The 21,604-nt window shown below is 41.7% G+C and overlaps 3 protein-coding genes, 1 long non-coding RNA gene and 1 other non-coding gene across 8 annotated transcripts; 2 read left to right on the top strand and 3 right to left on the bottom strand.

Moving 5' to 3' along the window:
* Positions 1-860: 860 nt before the first annotated feature.
* On the bottom strand, positions 861-4,338 carry LOC102708021 (rhodanese-like domain-containing protein 6). Of its 2 annotated transcripts, none has more exons than XM_015843323.2 (9): positions 3,825-4,338; positions 3,580-3,741; positions 3,377-3,482; positions 3,096-3,297; positions 2,908-2,989; positions 2,700-2,782; positions 2,468-2,600; positions 2,157-2,328; positions 861-1,819 (listed from the first exon to the last, which is right to left on the bottom strand). In XM_015843323.2, the coding sequence occupies exons 1-9, from the start codon at positions 4,005-4,007 to the stop codon at positions 1,095-1,097; spliced, it is 1,848 nt and encodes a 615-aa protein (XP_015698809.2). In that variant the 5' UTR covers positions 4,008-4,338; the 3' UTR covers positions 861-1,094. The 2 variants fall into 2 exon arrangements, with proteins under 2 accessions (XP_015698809.2, XP_040385758.1); XM_040529824.1 differs by having other exon boundaries at positions 862-1,819; positions 3,096-3,294.
* Positions 4,339-5,954: 1,616 nt separating this feature from the next.
* On the bottom strand, positions 5,955-7,627 carry LOC121056007. 3 transcript variants are annotated; one of them, XR_005812943.1, is made up of 3 exons: positions 7,376-7,627; positions 6,706-7,094; positions 5,955-6,540 (listed from the first exon to the last, which is right to left on the bottom strand). It is a non-coding gene; the product is annotated as an uncharacterized LOC121056007 (long non-coding RNA). The 3 variants fall into 3 exon arrangements; XR_005812944.1 differs by having other exon boundaries at positions 6,868-7,094; XR_005812945.1 differs by having other exon boundaries at positions 6,873-7,094.
* An 838-nt stretch (positions 7,628-8,465) lies between these two features.
* Positions 8,466-11,128, top strand: LOC102721603. Its single transcript, XM_040529492.1, is given in 5 exon segments — positions 8,466-8,801; positions 9,502-9,633; positions 9,635-9,707; positions 9,838-9,915; positions 10,407-11,128. Coding segments are annotated over 5 exon segments (1,065 nt in total). The 5' UTR covers positions 8,466-8,516; the 3' UTR covers positions 10,904-11,128.
* A 1,612-nt stretch (positions 11,129-12,740) lies between these two features.
* Positions 12,741-12,812, top strand: TRNAG-UCC. Its single transcript has one exon. It is a non-coding gene; the product is annotated as a tRNA-Gly (tRNA).
* Positions 12,813-13,820: 1,008 nt separating this feature from the next.
* Positions 13,821-16,500, bottom strand: LOC102707737 (probable glycerol-3-phosphate acyltransferase 3). The gene is made up of 2 exons (XM_040529879.1): positions 15,673-16,500; positions 13,821-14,926 (listed from the first exon to the last, which is right to left on the bottom strand). Exons 1-2 carry the CDS (start codon positions 16,498-16,500, stop codon positions 14,030-14,032), a joined length of 1,725 nt encoding a protein of 574 aa, XP_040385813.1. The 3' UTR covers positions 13,821-14,029.
* Between the last annotated feature and the right edge of the window lie 5,104 nt (positions 16,501-21,604).

The raw sequence follows: 21,604 nt of genomic DNA, 5'->3' as shown, positions 1-21,604 counted from the left end.
GCCGAATTTACGTACACTTTTGGGCTGAATTCACAATCAGTTTTAGGCTGAATTTGGAGGTACCTCTGGCCCAAATTGAAATGTGATTTTGGGCCGGATTCCTGCATTGTGTTGGGTCCAAATTCTCAAATGGTTTCAGGCCGAACTCGCAAACATTTTTGGGCCAAATCCACGGGTATATTCACCATGGAATTTACGAGTACTTTCAGCCTCAGTTTGTGATTTTAATTTGTGGGCCAAATTTATGCACATTTCTGGGCCGAATTTTCTTCGCACTCCTAGGCCAAATTCACACAAACTTTCGGGCTGGATTATATTGCAGAAACGTGGCACGAGTTCATCTGCACTTTCGGATCAAATTCAGCTGCGCTGCACGGTCGACTACAAATTTAGGTCAACTTAGGGCTGAATTTCTAGGACCATTTGTTCCCAATTTACGTGTGTAGTCGGCCAAAAATTAGCTGCGCAACTAGAAATGAAGAAACTGTAGCAGGGATTGGTATTTGCTGAGTAAATTTGACAAAATAAAACACAGATTCTTTAAATTATATAATTTGAATTTCAGACTTGAAAGCATTATAGTTTCACTAAAATTAAGCATGAGCAAAACAACATATTAACTATCAAAAAATAATTTGTGAGTACATATATATTTTTCGTGATTTAAAAGCAAATACTAGAAAATAAAATACAATGAAAGAACTCCAAATTAAGTTTTAAAGTTCAAATTTTGACTTAAAATCATAAGTAAAAGATAGGATAACTAGATTTTAATAGACTTTAGACTTTTGTTGCCCAGATATAATTATTCTTAAGAACCAAACATTATAATTCGTTTTTTGCAGGAAAAATATTATAATTCAAAATTGATCGACTATAAATCAACAGGAATGCTTGCATACTCTTAAAACAACAAATTTCAAAGTGGGATAGCAAGTAGGCTGCAAAACATACAATCAGCAGGGTTCTATCATAAGAGACAGACTGCCGAAGCAGTGAAGTAGAGACGATAATACGACACATGCATCAAAGAATGTCACAAGTTACAACTTACAAGAAAAGCACATTGCCTATTTGCCTTATTTCCAAACAATTCAAAGAAAATTGGACAGGAATCCTTTAATTTGATCAATATAGGGTGGTCGAGTAGGAATTATATGGCCCATATCATGCTCAATAATGGAGCAACAACCCTTATCGAATCGATTCGCAAGTTCAGTGCTTGCCATGTTTGCTATCTGCCTATCGTGACCTTCACCGTTGCCAAAGCAATGAAGAGAGGGGAGCCTAATTATCTCACCGTCGAAACCACCAATTGGTGCTGGATACCCTGAGCAGAACATCCCAAACCTGAATTTCAGGGTGCCACAAGTCTTCTGCTGCTGTCTGCAGAATAAGGCTGCCATGGCCGCACCTTGGGAAAAACCAAGAATGCCATCAATCTTCCCCATCTGAGAGAGAGCATTTTCAAGGTACGCATATGATTCCTCAAATCCAACGGTTTGTTGTTGATATTGAAGAGGGTCAAACAGCGCATTGACAATCTTCCAATCTTGCTCAGTGTCGCATGTTGAGTTGGGAGCAACCAGCCATGCAAACTTTCTCTTCGGTTTGCTAGAAGGCAATGAAGATCTATCAGAGTAGTGATCTGGATTTGGTCTGTATACAAATGAAAGCTCATGTGGAGCATCTATGAAGACAAGTTCGGCAATGTGTTTTAGCTTCTTGGCAAGTGCTGATGTTCTCCCCTTAAAATTTGATGCATTCTGACGGAAACCATGCAGGCAGAGGATCTTTAGCTTCCTGAGCTGGTCACTGCCTGTACAGAATTTCCACACATCAGAGGAAGCTCATCCTAAAGAAGTATGAGTACATATAGTTGACTTGCATACTGAAGTCTGAAGTGAATGGAAGAATACAAGTGTGTGCTCATTCAAAATAAATAAAGAGAGGTTAAAATAACATGGAACCACATGAGGAATATTAAACCTCTACTTTGTATGACAAAAGTACAAAGACAATTTTGACCTCATTAATGAACCTTTGCTTCAAATGCCAAGATCCTTCTGTAAGATTGGCTTAAAATATGGGGATACTTGCTCAGAAAAATAGCATATTATCAGGAGTGTGCAAAAGCAAACTGATACAGACCTTACCATTACTCCTGGGAATTGTAGAGGCTGCAATTTGATTAATAGTCGCTGGTCTTCCAAAGTCAGAAGAATCTATTAGCTCTGACTCTGTTTCGCAATCTTGTCTTAGTGATATTTGGCAGCACTGCTTTCCATTCTTTTGGCACAACTCACATACATACTGCTTACTGGAATCCTGGAGAAGAGAGAAATTTAATGGACAAATGCCGTGTCAAGGAAACGTGTATTCGAATAACCGAAGTTGAGATGCCAGTCACTAAAAAAGTTACTGTAGTCTGTAGGGAAAGCAATTTGAAATATCGGATTTTACCAACCTGACATGTGGAGCACACTAATACCAGCATTCTGCAATGGCTACAACGACACCGAGAGGAATAGTCATCGAAAGAAGAACCACATAGCAAACAAGTTCCAAGTATGTTCTCTTTTAGGCTTCCCACGGAAATCCTGATTATCCACATCAAAAAAAATTAGCAGTATAGAATCGAGGAAATTATTAACTAAACAGTTGACTGAACAGTATTAGGTGACAGATTGAGTAATCACCTATGGTCAAATACAAAATTCTTCCCTTCAAAATAGCCACCATCAGGGAATTGCTCCAGATACCTCTGGATGCCACCATATAACTAATGCAAGCATAAGAAGAAGTGAATAATCAGTTGCTCCCAAGCAATGCACACTACTAAAACATCCTCAAAAAACAACACCATTTTTGGAAGTGTTAATTTACCGATAAAGGGGGCTGCAATACCTGGAATACATTCTCAAAGCCTTCACCTTTCGAGCGGATATAAGCTGATGCCATCTCACACCGTATACCTCCTGTGCAGTACCTGAAAATACCATCGGTAGTTTAGGTTGATCACTTCACAGATGCCAGAGTCTATACACAACAGCAATTTGCTCAACATTTAATTTTCATGATGCAGTTATATGTACATCATAATCGATTTGCCACGGAGCTTCTCAGCATGCTCATCTATCCACAGTGGCAGGTCACTGTATTGCCTGATTTCTGGATCTAGTGTTTCCACGTTTGGTACATGGAACTTGCCAATCCGTGTCTCATAAACATTTCGCGCATCCAAGACAACCACATCACTCTTTTCCGCGGGTGGTTCAGAATCTGAAGTAGTTCCTGCTATAACAAAACCCCAGCTTAACATTCAGCCATCAATTTTATCTAGACAATCACAACACGGATTTCAGAATCCACTGACCGACACTTTGGAGCACCGAATGGAACTCGGCAGCTGACAAATGTCTCCCGGCACATGTAATCTGAGGAGTTGCCAACGACGGGTTTGAACAAAGCGTGACCAGCTCCTGCCAATTGCAAGAACAACACAACTTTGTAATGTGAGCCGCTAATTGAGTTCCCCAATGGGTGGTGAGACCATTTGCCGGCGAGGGAGCAGAGAACCTTCACTAGCCGAACGGAGAGCGAGGTGAAGCCGCACTCCCTGGCGACCCTCTCATCGACGGGGTCCTCGCAGGAGGCCAGCTTGAAGTCGGTGCCCTCGAACAGGGCGTTGGAGCTCATCTCCGCGACGTGCTCCTCCAGCGCCGCCATCCTCCCCCCGAGCTACAAAAATGCAGCGGCGTCACCGAGGAGAACAACAAGGCGTAGACTTTCTCGACACAAAAAGGAAATCGAAGGATGCTCACCGTGGCGTTGACGCCGTCGGGGCCGACGCGGACGCGGCCGACGAGGGCGAGCGCGCGGCAGCGGGACTCGTACAGGGCCGCGAGCGCCGGGGGGTCCGGAACCTCGGCGTACTTGTAGTAGAGGAGCACCCCGTATCGGCCTCCTTCCCCCTCCGGCCCCGGTGTCCGCGCCGCCGCGTCCATCAGTGCCTGGACAGTGGACGGCCGCCGGCCGGCTGCACTGCTGCAGACTGCAGCTCGCCTCGCTGGCCTCTGCCTGAGTCCCCTTGCCGGCGTCGCCGCCTCCTGCTTGCTCAGGCGCCGACCGTTCGGCGGTCGCCCGTCGGCCCCTCCGGCCCTCCCGCTAACGCGCTCGGCTCGGCGGCTCGTCGGGCCGCCAGCTCGGCCGCACGACGGCGCGTCGGCGGGCCGGCCGCTCCCGGCTCGCCTCCCCGTCCCCGGCTCAGCGGCTCCGCGCAGGCCCGCTGCCCCTCGCCGCCTGGCCGCTATGCGCTGTCCTGCCGCCCCCGCCGCCCCAACCAGTCTCTCTCCCCTCCACCTCCAGCCGGACCACGGGAGCAGCACTCCACCTCTCCTCCTCACATTAGGGTTAGAGATTGTTGGGCCGAATTGACGCAATCTTTTGGACCGAATATAATGGACCGTTCTTATTTGATGGGCCTTCTAGTAAAATTAGTGGATCGTTCTGTCAGATAGGCCCATGTACAATATGGGCTAATTTGATGTAAATGTGATGATGGGCTGAATTAACGCGAACTTTTAGACCGAATATTACCAGCCTTATAATCTTTTGGGCCTTACGCTCACCACTTGGGCCGAATTGTCGTGATAATCTGGCTTAACATACGTGGGCCTCCGGTAAAATTGGTGGGCCCATCTGTGAAATAGGCGCATGAACGACATGGGCTGATTTGATGTAAATATGACGATGGGCCGAATTAACGCGATATTTTGGACCGAATATGATGGGCCGGAAGTAAAATTGATGGGCCCAACTGTGAAGTAGGCCCATGTGTGATATGGGCTGATTTGTATGATGGACCTGAATTAACCCAAACTTTTGGACCGGATATGATGGGCCATCAGTAAAATTGCTGGGCTCATCTGTGAAATAGGCCCATGGCTAATATGGGCTAATTTTATGAAAATGGTCCAAATTTACATGAACTTTTGGACCGAATATGATGGGCCGTCCGTAAAATTGGTGGGCCCATATATGAATAGGCCCATGTACGATATGGCCTGATTTGATGTAAATGGGCCAATCTGTGAAATAGGCCCGTTAATGATATGGGCTGATTTGATGTAATATCATGAGCCAAATTAAAGCGAACTTTTGGGCCGAATGTGATGGGCTGTCTGCACATTTACTTTTGGGTTTTGGGCTGGATTTATACAAGTGCTTTTGGGCCGAAGTTACATTGGATTTTGGGCGGAATTCACAATCTCTTCTAGGCTGAATTTATTGGTATCTCCGGCCCAAATTGAAATGTGCTTTTGGACCGGATTCCTATATTCGGGCTGAATCCACGGGTACATTCACCTTGGAATTTACAATCCAACTCGTAAACACTTTTGGGCATGGAATTTTCAGCATGAGTTTGTGATTTTAAGTTGTGGCCAAATTTATGAACACTTCTGGGCCGCATTTTAAGTGCACTCCTAGGCACCCTTGACTACAAAATTAGTCAAGTTAAGGGTGAATTTCAAGGACCATTCGCTCCCAATTTACGTGCACTTCTTTACTAGGCCAAAAATTAGCTGCGCAACTAGAATTGATCAAACTGTAGCAGGGATTGATATTTGCCGAGTATATTTGGAAAAAATAAAACTACAGATACTTTAAATTATATAATTTGAATTTCAGACTTGAAAGCCTTACAGTTTCACTAAAATTAAGCATTATATAATTTGAATTTCAGACTTGAAAGCCTTACAGTTTCACTAAAATTAAGCATGAGCAAAACAACATATTAACTATCAAAAAATAAATTGTGGGTGTGTGTGTTGACTTAAAAACATATGTAAAAGATAGTATGCCCAGATTTTAATAGTATTGACTTTAGACTTTTGTTGCCGAGATATAACTATTCTTAAGAACCCAACATTATAATTCGATTTTTTTGCAGGAAAAATATTATAATTCAAAATTGTTCGACTATAAATCAACAGGTACATAAATTGCATACTCTTAAAACAACAAAGTTCGAAGTGGGATAGCAAGTAGGCTGCAAAGCATATAGTAGGGTTCTCTCAGAGACAAACAGAATGCCGAAGCAGTGAAGTAGAGACGATAATACGAGAGATGCATCAAAGAATGTCACAAGTTACAACTTACATGAAAAGCACATTGCCTTATTCCCAAACAATTCAAAGAAAATTGGACAGGAACTCTATGATTAGATCAATATAGGGTGGTCGCGTAGGAATTATATGGCCCATATCATGCTCGATAATGGAGCAACAACCCAATCGAATTGATTCGCAAGTTCAGTGCTTTCTCTTTGGTGTGCCAGATGGCAATGAAGATCGATCAGATTTGTGATCTGGATTTGGTCTGTATACAAATGAAAGCTCGTGTGGAGCATCTATGAAGACAAGCTTGGCAATGTGTTTTAGCTTCTTGGCAAGTGCTGATGTTCTCCCCTTAAAATTTGATGCATTCTGACGGAAACCATGCAAACAGAGGATCTTAGTTTACCGAGCTGATCACTGCCTGTACAGAATTTCCACACATCAGAGGAAGCTCATCCTTAAGAAATATGAGTAGATATAGCTGACTTGCATACTGAAGTCTGAAGCGAAGAATACAAGTGTGTGCTCATTCAAAATAAATAAAGAGAGGTTAAAACGCCATGGAATCACATAAATAATATTAAACCTTGGCTTTGTATGAAAGAAGTACATAGATAATTTTGACCTCATTATTGAACCTTTGCTTCCAATGGCAAGATCCTTCTGTAAGATTGGCTTAAAAGATGGGGATACTTGCTCAGAAAAATAGCATATTATCAGGAGTGTGCAAAAGCAAACTGATACAGACCTTACCATTACTACTGGGAATTGTAGAGGATGCAATTTGATTTATAATCGCTGGTCTTCCAAAGTCAGAAGAATCTATTAGCTCTGACTCTGTTTCGCAATCTTGTCTTGGTGATATTTGGCATCACTGCTTTCCATTCTTTTGGTACAACTCACATACATACTCCTTACTGGAATCCTGGAGAAGAAAGAGAGAAATTTTGTGGACAAATGCCGTGTCAAGGAAGCCTGCATTCGAACAACAATCAGTAGTTTAGGTTGATTGTTTGACAGATGCCAGTCTATTCACAATGGAAGGTTGCTCAACAGTTGGTTTTCAAGAAGCAGTAATATATACATCATAATTAATACAGTTAGTTTTCTAAGAGGGCGTTGGAGCTCAGCTCCGCGACGTGCCCCTCCAGCGTCGCCATCCTCCCTCCGAGCTACCAAAATGCAGCGGCGACACCGAGAACAACACGGCGTCGACCTTCTCGACACAAAAAGGTAGTAAATCGAAGGATGCTCACCGTGGCGTTGACGCCGTCGGGGCCGACGCGGACGCGGCCGACGAGGGCGAGCGCGCGGCAGCGGGACTCGTACACGGCCGCGAGCGCCGGGGCGTCCGGCACCTCGGCGTACTTGTAGTGGAGGAGCGGGGGGTCCGCGCAGCCGCGTCCATGGCTCTCCGCGCCGAAACCCTAGCCCGTCGACGGCGGCGGCGGCGGCGGCGAGAAAGGAGAGCTTCACGTGGACTTGTTCTCGCATAATCTCTTGTGGGCCGAATTACACCGAACATTCGGCCGAATATGATGGGCCGTCTGCACATATGTCCGCCTTCAGTAAAATTGCTGGGCCCGTCTGTCAACTAGGCCCATGTACGATGTGGGCTGATTTGATGTAAATATGACGATGGGCCAAATTAACGCGAAAGTTTGGGCCGAATATAATGGGCCGTCTGCACATTTCAACCTTGTTATTTGTTGGGCCTTTTAGTAAAATTGGCAGGCCCTTCTGTCAAATAGGCCCATGTACGATATGGGCTGATTTGATGTAAATATGATGATGGGCTGAATTAACACGAACTTTTGGACCGAATATGATGGGCCGGCTGCTCATTTCAGCCTTCTTATTTATCGGGCCTTCTGCTCACTACTTGGGCCGAGTTGTCGTGATGATATGGCGTAACATATGTGGGCCGTCAGTAAATTTTCTTGGGTCATGTGTGAAATAGGTCCATGTATTATATGGGCTGATCTGGCCTACCATATGTGGGCCTTCAGTAAAATTGCTGGGCCCATCTATAAAGTAGGCCCATGCACGATATGGGCTGATTTGATGTAAATTTGACGGGCCGAGACTGAATCTGATGGGTCGTCTGCACATTTCGGGCTTCTTATTTGTTGGACCTTCTGCTCACCACTTGGGCCGGATTGTCGTGATGATCTGGCATAACATATGTGGGCCTCCAGTAAAATTGGTGGGCCCATCTGTGAAGTAGGCCCATGTACGATATGGGCTGTTTTGATGTAAATGTGGGCCCAAGTGAGATCCGGCCCATCATCCACCTTATCCTCTCTCTCTCAATCACGTCGCCCATTTCGCTCCGCGTCCCCCACCCAAAACCCCGGCAAGAACCTCCTCGCCGGCTCGCCGCTCTTGCCGCGGACCATGGAGGCCACCGCCGCGGCGCGGCCGCTCGCCCTCCTCCTCGCTCCGCAGCCGCAGTCGCAGCTGAGGCTGAGCTTCCCGCGCTTCTCCGCTTCCACCCTCTCATCTGCATCCGGTGGAGGCGGGGAGTGTCGAGGGCGACGGCTGACAGTTGCCGCCGCGGCGGCCAAGAGGAGGAGGGGGAAGGGCGGGGAGGACGAGGACGAGAGGGTGGACACGCACAGCTTCGCGCCCAAGGCCGGCGAGGCCACCGGGGCGTTCCCCGAGGCCGTCCTGCTCAGAAAGGTGCGGGCTTGCTTGCTGTCTCTCCCTCCATTCCACCTCGCCGGCTCTTCCTCCGGCTGCTCTTCCTTCTCGCCGCTTCCTGGCTTGAATTTGGAGAGAGAACGAACGGTGCTTGCTTCTGAGTGGCGGTAGATTCAAGGGCTACCGGGTCGGTTTGCATTTGCATGGTCGCCTGAATGCTTGAATTTTACTTTTAGTATTTATTGTAGCGACTTGTTTGATATGCGTTTTCTGTGTTTGGATAGAATTGCATAATTAATCTAGAATGGTGGCTCCAGGGCTGACTTAGATTTTGCTGTTGTTGACCCAAATTATATAGTCGATGCATTAGGTTGTCTAATGGTTGGTACAATGTTGCTAATTATGGTTAGTTGCAAGTTACAACTTATAAGATTCGTCGATATGGTATTAGTGCATTACCAACGTTGTGAATATCTGTACAAGCTATGGCATTTCTTGCTTAGCTAAAACTCTGTTGCTCACGGGGGCATTACTGATTTTCACCTGTTTACTAGATTTGGTCATATAGCTTTCAACCTCAATATTATCAGAGCATGTTGTCCTTCATCGCTGACTGGGTTCTGATAACAAAAAATGCTGTGCCCATATGTTTTAACATATCTGATATTATTTTAATTCATGACAAATGAGAATGAAATTGATGGTTTTTTTCTCTTTTGTTCCGTTGGTTGTTCTGCAGAAAATGTTGAAAGAAGACGGCCAAGTTGCACCTGAATTTGCTGATGCAGAAGAAGGTGGTTTTCGTTTTTCTTTGATCCTGTTTTTTTTTTCTTGTGGTTCATGCAAATATTTTTTAACCAGTCTAACCCATTACATTTTCTTTTGCAGAGAAGCTATATGCGTTTCTTAATATTGAAATGGAGAGTGATTTGAATCTAAAAAGAAGTGAGACTCATTGCCTTTCCTCATTCACTGAGATATTTTTTTGCTGGTTTTATATATGTCCTGTCCATTTGCATTATTATTTATATGTGGTAATCTTTGATCAACATGATTAAGTCTATCCCTTGTGTAGTGCGGCACTATGAAGTGGTTTACCTAATTCATGAGGATCGTGTGGAAGAAGTTGAAGACGTTGTATCAAAAGTACAAGGTGCATTTCTCAACACGCCTTTCTTGTACAGCTGTTCTTTTATAAAAGTAAAAAAAAAAAAAAAAAAAAAAAACTCTCCTAAAGATTTATGCCAGTCACCTCATGGCAACAAACATATTCATATAGTTGTAGTAGTGTGCAACTGCAAAAACAAGATATTGGGTATTTCTAGCTTTCCTTCCTTCAAAAATTGCTATATGTTAGCAGAAAAGCCTTATCCATTAAGAGATGGAACTTCAAGAGCAGCTAGGTCTAGAGGGAAGTTGTGGATAGGAGACTCTCTCAAAGAGTTAACCTCAGTCACCTCATGTCTAACAATTATAGTTGTTAGAGCAATAGGATTTTCTGTGTTTCTTTGATTGATCAGGAGTGTGTATAACCTTTTTTGGGTGGGGATCAGCCAGTGCTCATAAAACATTCTTTTTTTTTTGTTTCAGCCTTTTGGATCTAGCAGTTAATTACTGGTACAAATGATATTATTCTCTATGCAGATTTTGTCAGAGAGAAAAAAGGAAGGATATGGAGGCTTAATAATTGGGGACTACGCAGGCTTGCTTATAAAATAAAGAAAGCAAGGCATGCCAACTACATTTTAATGAATTTCGAGATACAGGCAAAATACATTAATGACTTCAAGACCCTGCTAGACAAGGATGAGAGAATCATTCGGCATCTTGTGATGAAACGAGACGAAGCGATTACTGAAGACTGCCCTCCCCCACCAGAGTTCCACACTCTGCGAGCTCAACAGGATATGGATGACGAATATTTTGATGATGAAGATGATGTTGAAGAGGAGCAGGAGGAGGAGGAGGATGACAATGGTGAACTGGAATCCGCTGATTACCATGATGATGATGCTGAAGCTGATGACGAACCTGAAATTATTCTCGTTGATGAAGTCGAGCGTGATGACAACGAAAACATTAGAAGAAGGAATAGGACATTGAAAATAGAGAAGTATGCAGCCGAGAAGGTCTTGAGGTAACTTAGATTAGATGTCTCTGCTTTCATTTAGTGTAACACTGCCCCCTTATTCCTATACAAAGGACCACCTATATCTATATGATTACAAAGTAATCTCAGCTGAGTGCATTCCCTGTACCATGGACCACTGTTTTGATGATGAGATAAGTTCTTTCTTAGGTGTTCCCTTGTATACCTGAAGCTCATGTTTCCAATTCTGTCATATTATTATGCTACACGTACTACACAGTACACACATGATACCTTCCACTCTAGAGGATCTTGTTGGAAATTAATTTGTCTTGAGAAAGTAGTAGTCAAATTGGATTTGACTAAGGTGCTTTAAGCTGTCACTAGAACATGCATGAAGATTGGTAATCAGCTAGCAGCAGTAAAATGCTATGTTGGCAAGGAGTAATTCAAAATGAAATTTACTAGATAGCTACTTTTGATCTATAAACATAAAAACCACGTGTACTGTAGCAGATCAGTTATTGTAGAAGCCAACCTAAAAGTTCTGCAAAAGGTCATATACCCCTTTGTAACAAAGGTTTTGGCTGGTGCACTGTAAGAAAATGTAGTTCCTTTGCCATACCCCGATCTCTTGCTCTCTATCCATGCCATGAATGAATAGAAAACCAACAGATCTTTTATGCCTATATTTACATAATAGGGTTTTCCCCCCAAAACGTATTGATTGAATATGCATATATGTAATTAGCCTTTATCCTATATGTTCTTGATCTCTTGATATCAAGTATACAATTTCCATACTTTAGGAAGTTGTTTTTATATTCATTTTGGGTTTTACACCACATTTATTTGTCATCCCTCGCAACATAAGGTATTACCACAATTCCCTTTTCCTTAGCAGAACTGGCTCGACAAAATCGCCTATTTTTGTTCTCCTCCTACCACTATTATGCAAGGATTTCGACTTTCTTTCTGAAATTGGGATTTCTGTCCTTTGTCCTCGGCTATAGCTGAGGTCTGATTTTATAAATGCTACCTATAACTTTGAACCCATTGGCGTGCTACCTATGGACTCTTGATGACGTGGACGACACCACAGGCAGCTGGGAACTGTGTTTCATCAAAGCTTAAGACTGTTCAAGAGTTTATTGTAGTTCTCCATCACATGCTCAATAAATGTATGAATGGAGTGATCCATAACTAGCATTAAGATTGGGAATATCATGCATTCATGTTTTTTTTGATCAACTGGTTTTGGAGATGGTCAAGATTTGCTAGCAGCCATGGAAAAGCTCATATGTGGATCATGTGAACGATCCTTTTTTGCATGTATAAACGCATATATCCGTTTCTTGCTTTGTATCATCTCGATGAGTAAAATACACGGACGGTCCTGAATTCCTGATACCGAAGCTTATGCAGATGTGTTATTTAGGATAGCTTAGAGGTTACCTTCTTTTGGACCTTAAACTTTTTTAGATAATTTTTAGACCTTAAACTTGTTAAATGTACCATTGTGACCCCAAATTAGTATTTGTGCAGGGTCCTGTACTTCTCCTTCAAATGTGACTATGTATGACATCGACTCTTCTTGATCACTCGTATGCTCACCTTTATCAACTTTTAATGATCAGCTCCTCCCTGTAGCTAATTTAATCAAATTATTGGTGATTTACACATCTATCTGTCCTAATCAAAATTTGAAGAGCATTAGTTCTGAAAGACTGAAGAATTGAAATCAGAAAAAAAAAACACCCTATTCTCTGCACCTGCAGTGTGCAGGTAATCTGTTGAACTGTTCTGACCTTTGTCCTATATATAGATCATTCCTGCTTAATCTCTTAGATCCCCGACAAGAGATTGCTTTTTATCAAATGATATGAACAGCGTTTGTAGTCCAACGGTTAGGATAATTGCCTTCCAAGCAATAGACCCGGGTTCGACTCCCGGCAAACGCAAGCATCGGGGAAAATGGAGTTTCATGTCGTCTCTTTTTTTATTTTTTTTAACTGTTTACTGCTTGGTAAAATTGAGTGCATGAAAAATGTCTGTGTACCTGTTTAGCCATCTCTTATGTTTGAAATGCAGCATAAACACATGCGCTTTATGTGTGCAGCATAATTTAATATTGACACTAAAGAATAATTAGTTTAATTAGTTATAAATAGGAACACATATTTTAAGTCTTGGATACACCAGGGGTCCTTCTTCGCTTTTAAAATGAAATGAAAAGGTCAAACAACATACTTGTAAATAAATAATAATTTTTATATAAATTTTTATATACGTGTTTTTAGCGATGTAAAAAGCCAAGTCTGGATATTAAATTGGATAAAAAACCTAAAATTAACTTCAAATTTAATGTTAAAAATTTTGCTTATAAGCAAAAGTAAAAGTGAGATGATGGCTATGTCAGTTTAAGCTCTACTGAGTTTATTTTTCTCTATTCTTTAGTCAAGCTTCATGTGCAGGTTAGAGAAACTACACCAGCATCAAGACTTAAAGTATTATACAAACTAGGCCTAGGCCCTGTGTTTCCCTCTAAACAACCTAGAATTCCCTTTTTCACGCGTACACATCCCGAACCGCTAAACAGTGTATTTTTTACAAAAATTTTTTATAGGAAAATTATTTTATAAATTAAGATTAATCTATTTTTTATTTTTTATAATTAATTAATTATATACTAATCTATTACCGTGTTTTCCACGTCGGTTAACAACCCATCCCCAAATGCAGCCCTACTAGTAGTACATCACATAATATAACGTCATTAACTTTTTGATATACATTTAACCATCCGTCTTATTAAAAAATTATAGTTATGTTGTTGCAATTGGATCTATAACTAAATGTATTTTAAGTACAACTTGCATTTTCACATATTTACATGAATATTTTAAATAAGATGAACTATCTCGTGTGTAACAAAAAGTCAACATCATCCTCTATTAAAATAGGGGGAGTATTATAATACCAAAACAATATACAAGGAACTCAAAAATTATAAATATAATTAATAAAGAGAACATTTACGCTGTTTACAGTATTTGCTTTATTTTACTTCTGTATTTTCTGATGCCTCTAGGCATACAGTATTGACTCACTCTCTTTTCAGATACCTCGTTCACTGACGTGTGGGCCACACTCTATCAGCGTTGCACCGGCGCTGAGCTTAGCCGTCGCGGCGGCGGACGACGCCGTCGTTGCCGGCGAGCATGAGGTACTTGTCCTTCCTGGTGAGCATGGTGCACTCGTAACCGAGAGCCTCGGCCAGCCGCCGCTGCACGCCGTTGGCCAGCTCGGTGCTCGCCACCTTCCCTTCCCTCACCGGCGTCGTGTCTACGGCGGGGAGGAACTCCACCGTGTAGCACATCCTCGGGTTGGCCATGTAGTAGAGAGCGTCCATGGACTTCCACCCGCCGGCCGTCGTGCCGTAGAACGTGGCCGTCTCGGCGGCGAGCGCGACGGGGACGACGCCGTCGCTCAGCTCGGCGAAGAGCGGGCTGAAGCGGAGCAGGTACGGCTCGCGGCAGGTGGTGCCCTCGGGGCAGACGACGACGTGGGCCCCCTCGTCGAGGAGCCGCTCCATGGCGGCGCCGTCGTGGGCGCGGTCCCTGGCGAGGCGCACGGTGGCGCCAATCGGGGAGATGAGCTCCGAGAGGCGGCTCAGGCTGTACGACACGGCGCGCACCGGCCGGTCCAGCGCGATGGACACGTACACCGGGTCGATCAGCGTGCGGTGGTTGCACACGTACAGCTGCCCGCGCCGCCGCCGCCGAGGCTCATCGCCGTCGTCTGCGCACGGCGGCGGCGAGCCCCTGAGGCGCCAGGACTGGCCGGTGGCGGCGAGGATGAGCGTGGCGACGCCGTAGGGGAGGGCGAGCGCGACGGCGAGGCGTACCACGGCGAGGGCGGAGCCGAAGGGGAGCCAGACGAGCATGGCGGCGGCGGCGAGCGGCGTCGGGAGGAAGGCGAGGCGGCCGTCGTGGAAGACGAGAGGCCTCGGGTACTCGCGCCGCCGCAGTGCCCGCCATTTGCTCTTCTCCTCGCCGCTCACCACGTACACCTCCTGCCAAAATTTTAAGTTTGGTTTTATTACAAGTCATTTTGATTTTGTCTTAACACAAACATTTTGTTAGGTTTGTTAGGTGTATAAAAATGTATGACAGTGTTTTCAACCCAAATAAATATACTTTTAAAAAATATATTCAACAATGGATAGGATGAAACTAATTAATTTGGTATCGTGCGGTGTTATATAATTTTTATATAAAATTGGTTAAATTTGGAGATGTCTGAATTTATAACAAGCTTAAAATAAAACAGATGGAGTAATACTTATATAGTCAAATTCCAGCACTTTTTATACATACATAATAATCTATGAATTCAGATCTCCATAAATATTGGTTTGTTTTTTAAAAATTGCATGCATCATATTCTCAACACTTAACGAACCAGGGTAGATTTAGTATGGGGCGGCCGAGGCTCAAGCCTCCGCTAGCCCCGTAAAATTTATGTGAGACCACACAACCCTACTAATACTTCATAAAATTTTATAATAAAAATTAATAAAATTAAAGATAAAACTTTGACTTGTTCAGGCCTCTTTAGTCTTATTGGCTAGATCCGTCACTGTTATTACTTGATGCTTATCAGAGTTAACAGTAATCACCAATAAAGCAATTTTAAGGATAATTGTCAAACTTAATGAGGCAATTAAAGGATCATTGTCAAAGCTAATGTGGCAATTAATGGTCAAGGCTATACACGCCGACAGCTGAGAAGTTCTTCCATGGCACCGGCGGTTTTTACCTTGCAAAATGACACCAAAGGAGTCCGAAGCAGATCCATGGCTTCTCCGGACAGCCCCACGACGTCGTCGACGCCTTCCATCGCCCTCCTCACCTCCGGCGCAGACGACGCCACCTCGCCGCCGCCCTCCATGAGCCCAGTGTAGAACCCCCAAGCCACCTTCATCTCCCTCGCCGCCACGACGACGGCGGCGCCGGCCGCATCCGGCGGCGTCAGGTACTCCTTCAGGAACGGCTCCACCATCACCCTCGGCATGGCGCTGGCCCACACCACCGCCGCCCTCCTCGACGACGACGACGACGGCGGCCGCCGCGTGACGGCGTACTCGAGCGCCTCCTTCGCGGCGTCCTCGAGGAGCCACCGCGGCAGCACGGCGCGCCCGGCGCGGAACCGCGACTCCCTCAGCCCGCAGAAGGCGACCGCGGCCATGGCCCTCACGGCGACGTCGTCGTCGCCGCCGCCGCCGGCGCCGGCGAGGAGGGCGATCACCGGGTAGAGGAGCAGCAGCAGCAGCCCCCGCAGGAAGCTCCCGGCCTCGACGGCGACCAGCATGAAGTAGGGGAAGAGCGAGGAGGAGCGCCGCGACGACGACGACGACCGGAGCAGCAGCGCGCCCTCGACGTCGACGACCAGCGCGGTCGTCGGGGCGGCCAGCCGCGCCGCGGGAGGGAGGCGCCTATGGACAGTCACGGAGGAGACGTCGGCGCGCGGCGGCGGAGGCGCGCCGCCGCCGCCGACGGCGACGTGGAGGAGGAAGGAGAAGACGGCGTGGAAGAGCTTGGTCTTGGCCATGGCGTGCGTGAGTTCGTGTTTGCACTCCCAGTGCATATATAGAGAGAGAGAGAGAGAGAGCTAGTATAGCATAGTCGTGCATGCTAATTAATAAAGTTGTTTCCAAATTAATTTGCCATTACTATCTCTTTCTGGTCTTTAATTCAAAATATTTTTATTGGAGTTGCACTCCCTTAAATACGGAGTCGTGCCAATAAAATTTAAGAAAACAACAATTATAGTGATGAAATATGTTTAGTCGATATAAAACTGTGCACTCAGTGTTTTTAATGCATATAGCTTCTTTTATTGTATGAACTATTTTAACCATCAACTAAATATTTAACACTTCCACTCCAGACTATGCCGACAAAGCAAGGGGCAACGTTTCTCTGACATAACTTTTTTCTGATTTGATGGCTAATAATGTAGCCCGATAATTGTAGCTCATGTATCAACCTCTTCTGTGTTAGGAGAAGTAAAGTCAGATAATCTTGCATTATGATTTTGACACACCTTCGCCTCACTATAACTTGGGACTGAAAGAGAAAGGACCTCAACTTGTTCGATTGACCCAATACCGAGCCCTTAACTTTTCCAAAGGTGTTTAACGAAGGATAATTTTAATTTATTTTCAATTGCTTGCACGACTCTCTTGGAAATGTGAAAAATAAATCTCCTCGTTAGGAATGGCCTATGTACTAGCTAGGTCATTGTACTTCTTTCTTTTTAGAAAATGAGTTTAATTAATGGTAATAAACATGATTTGGCCCTAGATTAATTACTTAAAAGCAAGAGACTGTTTTCTTAAATGTTCTAAAAAATGGAATAGTGGTTAGAATAGGGCAAAATGGAAATGTGACTTAATTCAGATTCTCGTTGAACTTTTACTCGACAGCTGGTTCGACATGAGTTTTATTTTGTTTTATGATAAGCTATTTATTCTTAAACAAATGACATTTAGAATGTGTACAATCAAATGTTGAAATCCTAATTCACTAATATATATGTGTCAAAGGCGTGTTGTCATATTTACCATGAAAAATGATTTATACGGTCCTACGTAGTATAATGTTTTAAACATTGTTTATGAATGAATGATCAGAAAAATTAATCATCAAACATTCAAACAAACTTGTGCTTCTCAAGAATCTCTTGTGTCAATGATATTCTAAACAATAAGTATAAATATTAGAATGTAGGAGCTGTTATATGTTAAGTTGAATGTACGATCCTCCATTTTAAAATATAATATGTATTTTGTTTGGTTAGGATAAGACTTTAATAAATTTACTAATATATTGTTTATGTCACAACAATACAGTCATAATAAAGCACTTCCCAACCCAAAGCTAATAACTTTAATTTTGTGCTAAGATATTCTATTAGTAAATTATATTCTTATTTAATAAAACAAATATGCCTCATATTTGCATAGAACCCCATAGATTCCCGAGAGGAAATGTGAAATAAACTAAAGGGTACGTATTAATGTAACGATGAGACAATTAAGACATATATATATGGTACTTCCTTTAATCAATATTAACGTAGTACTCAACTTTACTTAATTTTTCTGATGACAACTGAACCCGTGCTAACCAAATGATTGTAGCTGATTAATTGTTTGACTATATATGTATGTACGTCAGTACATCTGCATGCATGCTTCTGTTGCCACACATGCTGACATGCATGTGCTAATGTATCTAACCAAATAATTAAGTAGTACCTTAATTATTTGGAAAAGGAAATTAAGTGTTCTCTTACAGTATTTTGAGAAGTACCAGAACTCCTCTATTCAGTTTGATAGTTCTTGCTGTTTTAGACAAACGATACGGTCTTCTGAATTTATTTTTAACTATGATTTTCTATTAAAAATATACATAATAAATAAATAAATGTTTATTTATATTAAAGGACACTTTATGAATCACCTATACATGTTGTCCTAGTAATTTCAAATTATATATTTTAAAAGTTATTTATAGTTAAAGTTTTACAAGTTTAGCCATACTCTTGTGCTAGAATTATGTAGCTGGAGGGGGCACTGCCGACAAAAAAAAAATGAGAAATTCTCAAATTTATGCTCTGTCATTAGTTTCTGCTAATACCTCCAAGAACTAATCATGTCCATGATAGAGATCATCCCAAGTGGATTCATGCATTTACGTTGAGTGGATTTTTTCTTTAAAGAGATCAACTTTATTAATTTGAATGAACCAGTGTTCATACAAAAATTAGGTGGAAATTAAACTAATTAATTAAATGAAATTCAGATCAGTCCGCAGCTAGAATATATAGCATGGGCAGCTGATCAATCGGAATACAGTTTAGTTTAGTTGCAGTTTTAGAAGTTGGTTAGTGGTCGATCAGAATCTAAGATGGAGAGTCCTGCAAGTTCAGTTCTTTCATTATCTAATTAACAAGTTCAATTCTTTAAAAGGGAAAAGGAGATAGAGAATATGGGAAGCAACATGAAAGCAAAACTAAAGCACGCATTATTCTTGGTAGAGAAAAAAAAAGATCTTCAGCCATATTCAACATGTTTTATGATTGATTTATAAATTAGACGGAAAATGGTCGACTGATCTCTTTCTTTTAGATATCGAAATAATGGCTAGGAGTTTTGGCATTCATAAAGAATGTGACTGGGATAGGTTACCATATATTGTGCAATTGTGCATTTCTCATTATAGTGATTAATTCATTTTTCCCGAAGATTTACATGATAAAATCCAGTCAATGATTTTTTTTGGTGATAAATTGATTAATTTCACCATTAACGTTGATTCATCATTCATAGCTTCTTTTTAGGGAATACACAGAAGGTTTATTCATCATTGAATCAGAACATATAGTGGCGGATCAGCATGCTAGAGCCACTACACGTTGGATCCACGTAGAAAATATGGGAGAGGGAAGGGGAAGAAGAGAGTGATATAGAAGAAGAAGGCTGGCGGATCCAGCATGTTAGAGCCCCTACACGTTGAATCTTCATAGAAAATATATATGGGAGAGGGGAGGGGAAGAAGAGAGGTGAGAAAAAAGAAGAGTGCCAGCCATCCTGAATCCGTCGCTAACAACATCGATATGTTCTTACAATTTCCTATGTCGTCTACATCTACATCTGTTTACAATTTAGCGACAATCTTTCCAAATTCCACTAATCTTGCATGGCTACTAATGACGTGCGCTGGTCCTCCAGGGAATGCCCATGCTGCTATGATGTATCTGAATTGGTTTAGTTCATGGGCACTAATAAATGAGTGGGTTAGTTGAGATTCTTCTCTAGCTTCTAGGATAAACCGTACGGTGATGGCAGCATCAAGCAACTAAATGACTCATCAAGTCAACATTCCTGTAGCTCATAAAAAGCCATTTTATGGCTCAACAATCATGTTATATGGCAACAAGGCAAAAACAAGCCAGGTGGTTACAAATTAAATTGATGAAATCAGATTTAAAAAAAATCAAAATTACAAAATGAATTTGAAGATTGTGGCTGATATTCGTTCACATGCTTATTTTGTGCGTGCTGGAGTTGGTCAGTGTTAGTTCTGAACTTATTTTTTCACGCATCTCTTGCTGCATTTAAAGCCGTACAGCCCCTTTTTCTGTTTTGTCTCTCTCTCAAACTCTATATATATACAGACAGACATACATATTATATACACACATAGAGAAGGCCGATACTACATCCGTTTCATATTGTAAAACTTTCTATTCTTGTTTAAATTTATCAATTAATGAATTTATATAATATATATATATATATGTGTTTAGATTCATTAGCATTTATATGAATCTATACTAAGGCTACAAAGTCTTACATCGTGAAACGGAGGGAGTAGTACATTATATTAATATAATCTCATTGCACTATTTGTCAAAAAAATAAAAATCTAAGTTTCACACTGTCCTCTCTAAAATGAGTTCATCGTGACTATCAAACAAATCAAACTAAACTAATGAGGTCGGTCCTGTGATGTGTACCCACAAAATCGTCATAAATGCATAGGTGGTCATCATTTGGTTTTTTAAGTTTAAAAGTGCAATGATATATTTACACACAAAAAATAATTTATAAATAAAGCTTTTATATACGTATTCTTAAGGATCTAAAAAGTAAAAATTAAAAATGAATTACGATAAGAAAACCCTAAATCAACTTATAAGATTAAAAATTTAAATTTTAACTCGTAAGTATAAGCAGAAATGAAAAGACGGTACTGGTGATGTTTAACCACGTATAGATCCGCTGATAGTCCACTGTATACATGAGAGAAGAACTTAGTAATATGATAAATTTAGAACGAGGGGGTGATTAAAAAGTCAGATAAAATATTTATAAATAAAAATTAATTTGTGAATAAAACTTTTATATATGTATTCATATAGATCTAAAAGCTAAGTGTCAAAAATAAACTATAATAAAAAACTTTAAAATTAATTTTAAAGGATGAAATTTAAAATTTGGTTAATAGATATAAGCAAAAGCGAAAATATATGACGCGGGTAAGACGATGCTGTGAGTAAACAACAGCAAGAGATTGACCAATTAGCTAATGCATGCCGTATTAACTGCATAAGCAGGCAGGGATTGCCAACTCAAGTTCAAAATTAATCATGATGTGGCTGCACTAATCATTGCTGCTGGAGCAGAATTTTCATATTACGATAGAAATACCGACATTGTCAACCGCCTCTACACGCTTTCAGAGAAGAGAATCCTGCAGGTTTTTGTCAGTTTGGTTGACAACAAGAGTGATGCTGGGACAATTAATATATTGGAAGATTACATCATTAGTTCAATGAAGGAATTTTCTGGTCATCCATTTAAGGGCCACTTTTGTCTAAGCTAAGTATGGTTTGCAGCTTATGGTCAAATATTAGAGAATGGATTGGGAAGCTTCACATGGCCTGTTTATTTTGTCTAATCTTTTTCACTTATGCTTATATCTATAAAATAAAATTTAAATTTTTAGCCTCAAATTTAAAGTTGTTTGGGGCTTTTCTATTATTGTTTATTTTGCAGTATTTGCTTTTAGATTACTATGAACTTATATAAAAATTTTATTACTAAATTATTTTTCGTTTACAAATATAATGTTTTATTTTAAAAAAAACAAACGACATCCACCTTTGAATCAACACCAAT

This window comes from Oryza brachyantha, chromosome 12 (genome assembly GCF_000231095.2).
Source record: "Oryza brachyantha chromosome 12, ObraRS2, whole genome shotgun sequence".
NCBI classification, from domain to species: Eukaryota; Viridiplantae; Streptophyta; class Magnoliopsida; order Poales; family Poaceae; genus Oryza; species Oryza brachyantha.
The sequence above is the reverse complement of the archived record's forward strand: the minus strand, read 5'-3'. Positions and strand labels throughout refer to the sequence as shown.

Excerpts from the sequence above, each read along its gene's own strand:
- LOC102708021 (XM_015843323.2), bottom strand. The coding sequence starts at position 4,007 with ATGGACGCGGCGGCGCGGACACCGGGGCCGGAGGGGGAAGGAGGCCGA. Across the intron at positions 2,783-2,907 it reads GCTTTGAGAATGTATTCCAG|TTATATGGTGGCATCCAGAG; the intron begins GTATTGCAGCCC and ends TGCTTGCATTAG. Across the intron at positions 1,820-2,156 it reads TACAATTCCCAGGAGTAATG|GCAGTGACCAGCTCAGGAAG; the intron begins GTAAGGTCTGTA and ends AATTCTGTACAG.
- LOC102707737 (XM_040529879.1), bottom strand. The coding sequence starts at position 16,500 with ATGCACTGGGAGTGCAAACACGAACTCACGCACGCCATGGCCAAGACC. Across the intron at positions 14,927-15,672 it reads CTTTGGTGTCATTTTGCAAG|GAGGTGTACGTGGTGAGCGG; the intron begins GTAAAAACCGCC and ends AAATTTTGGCAG.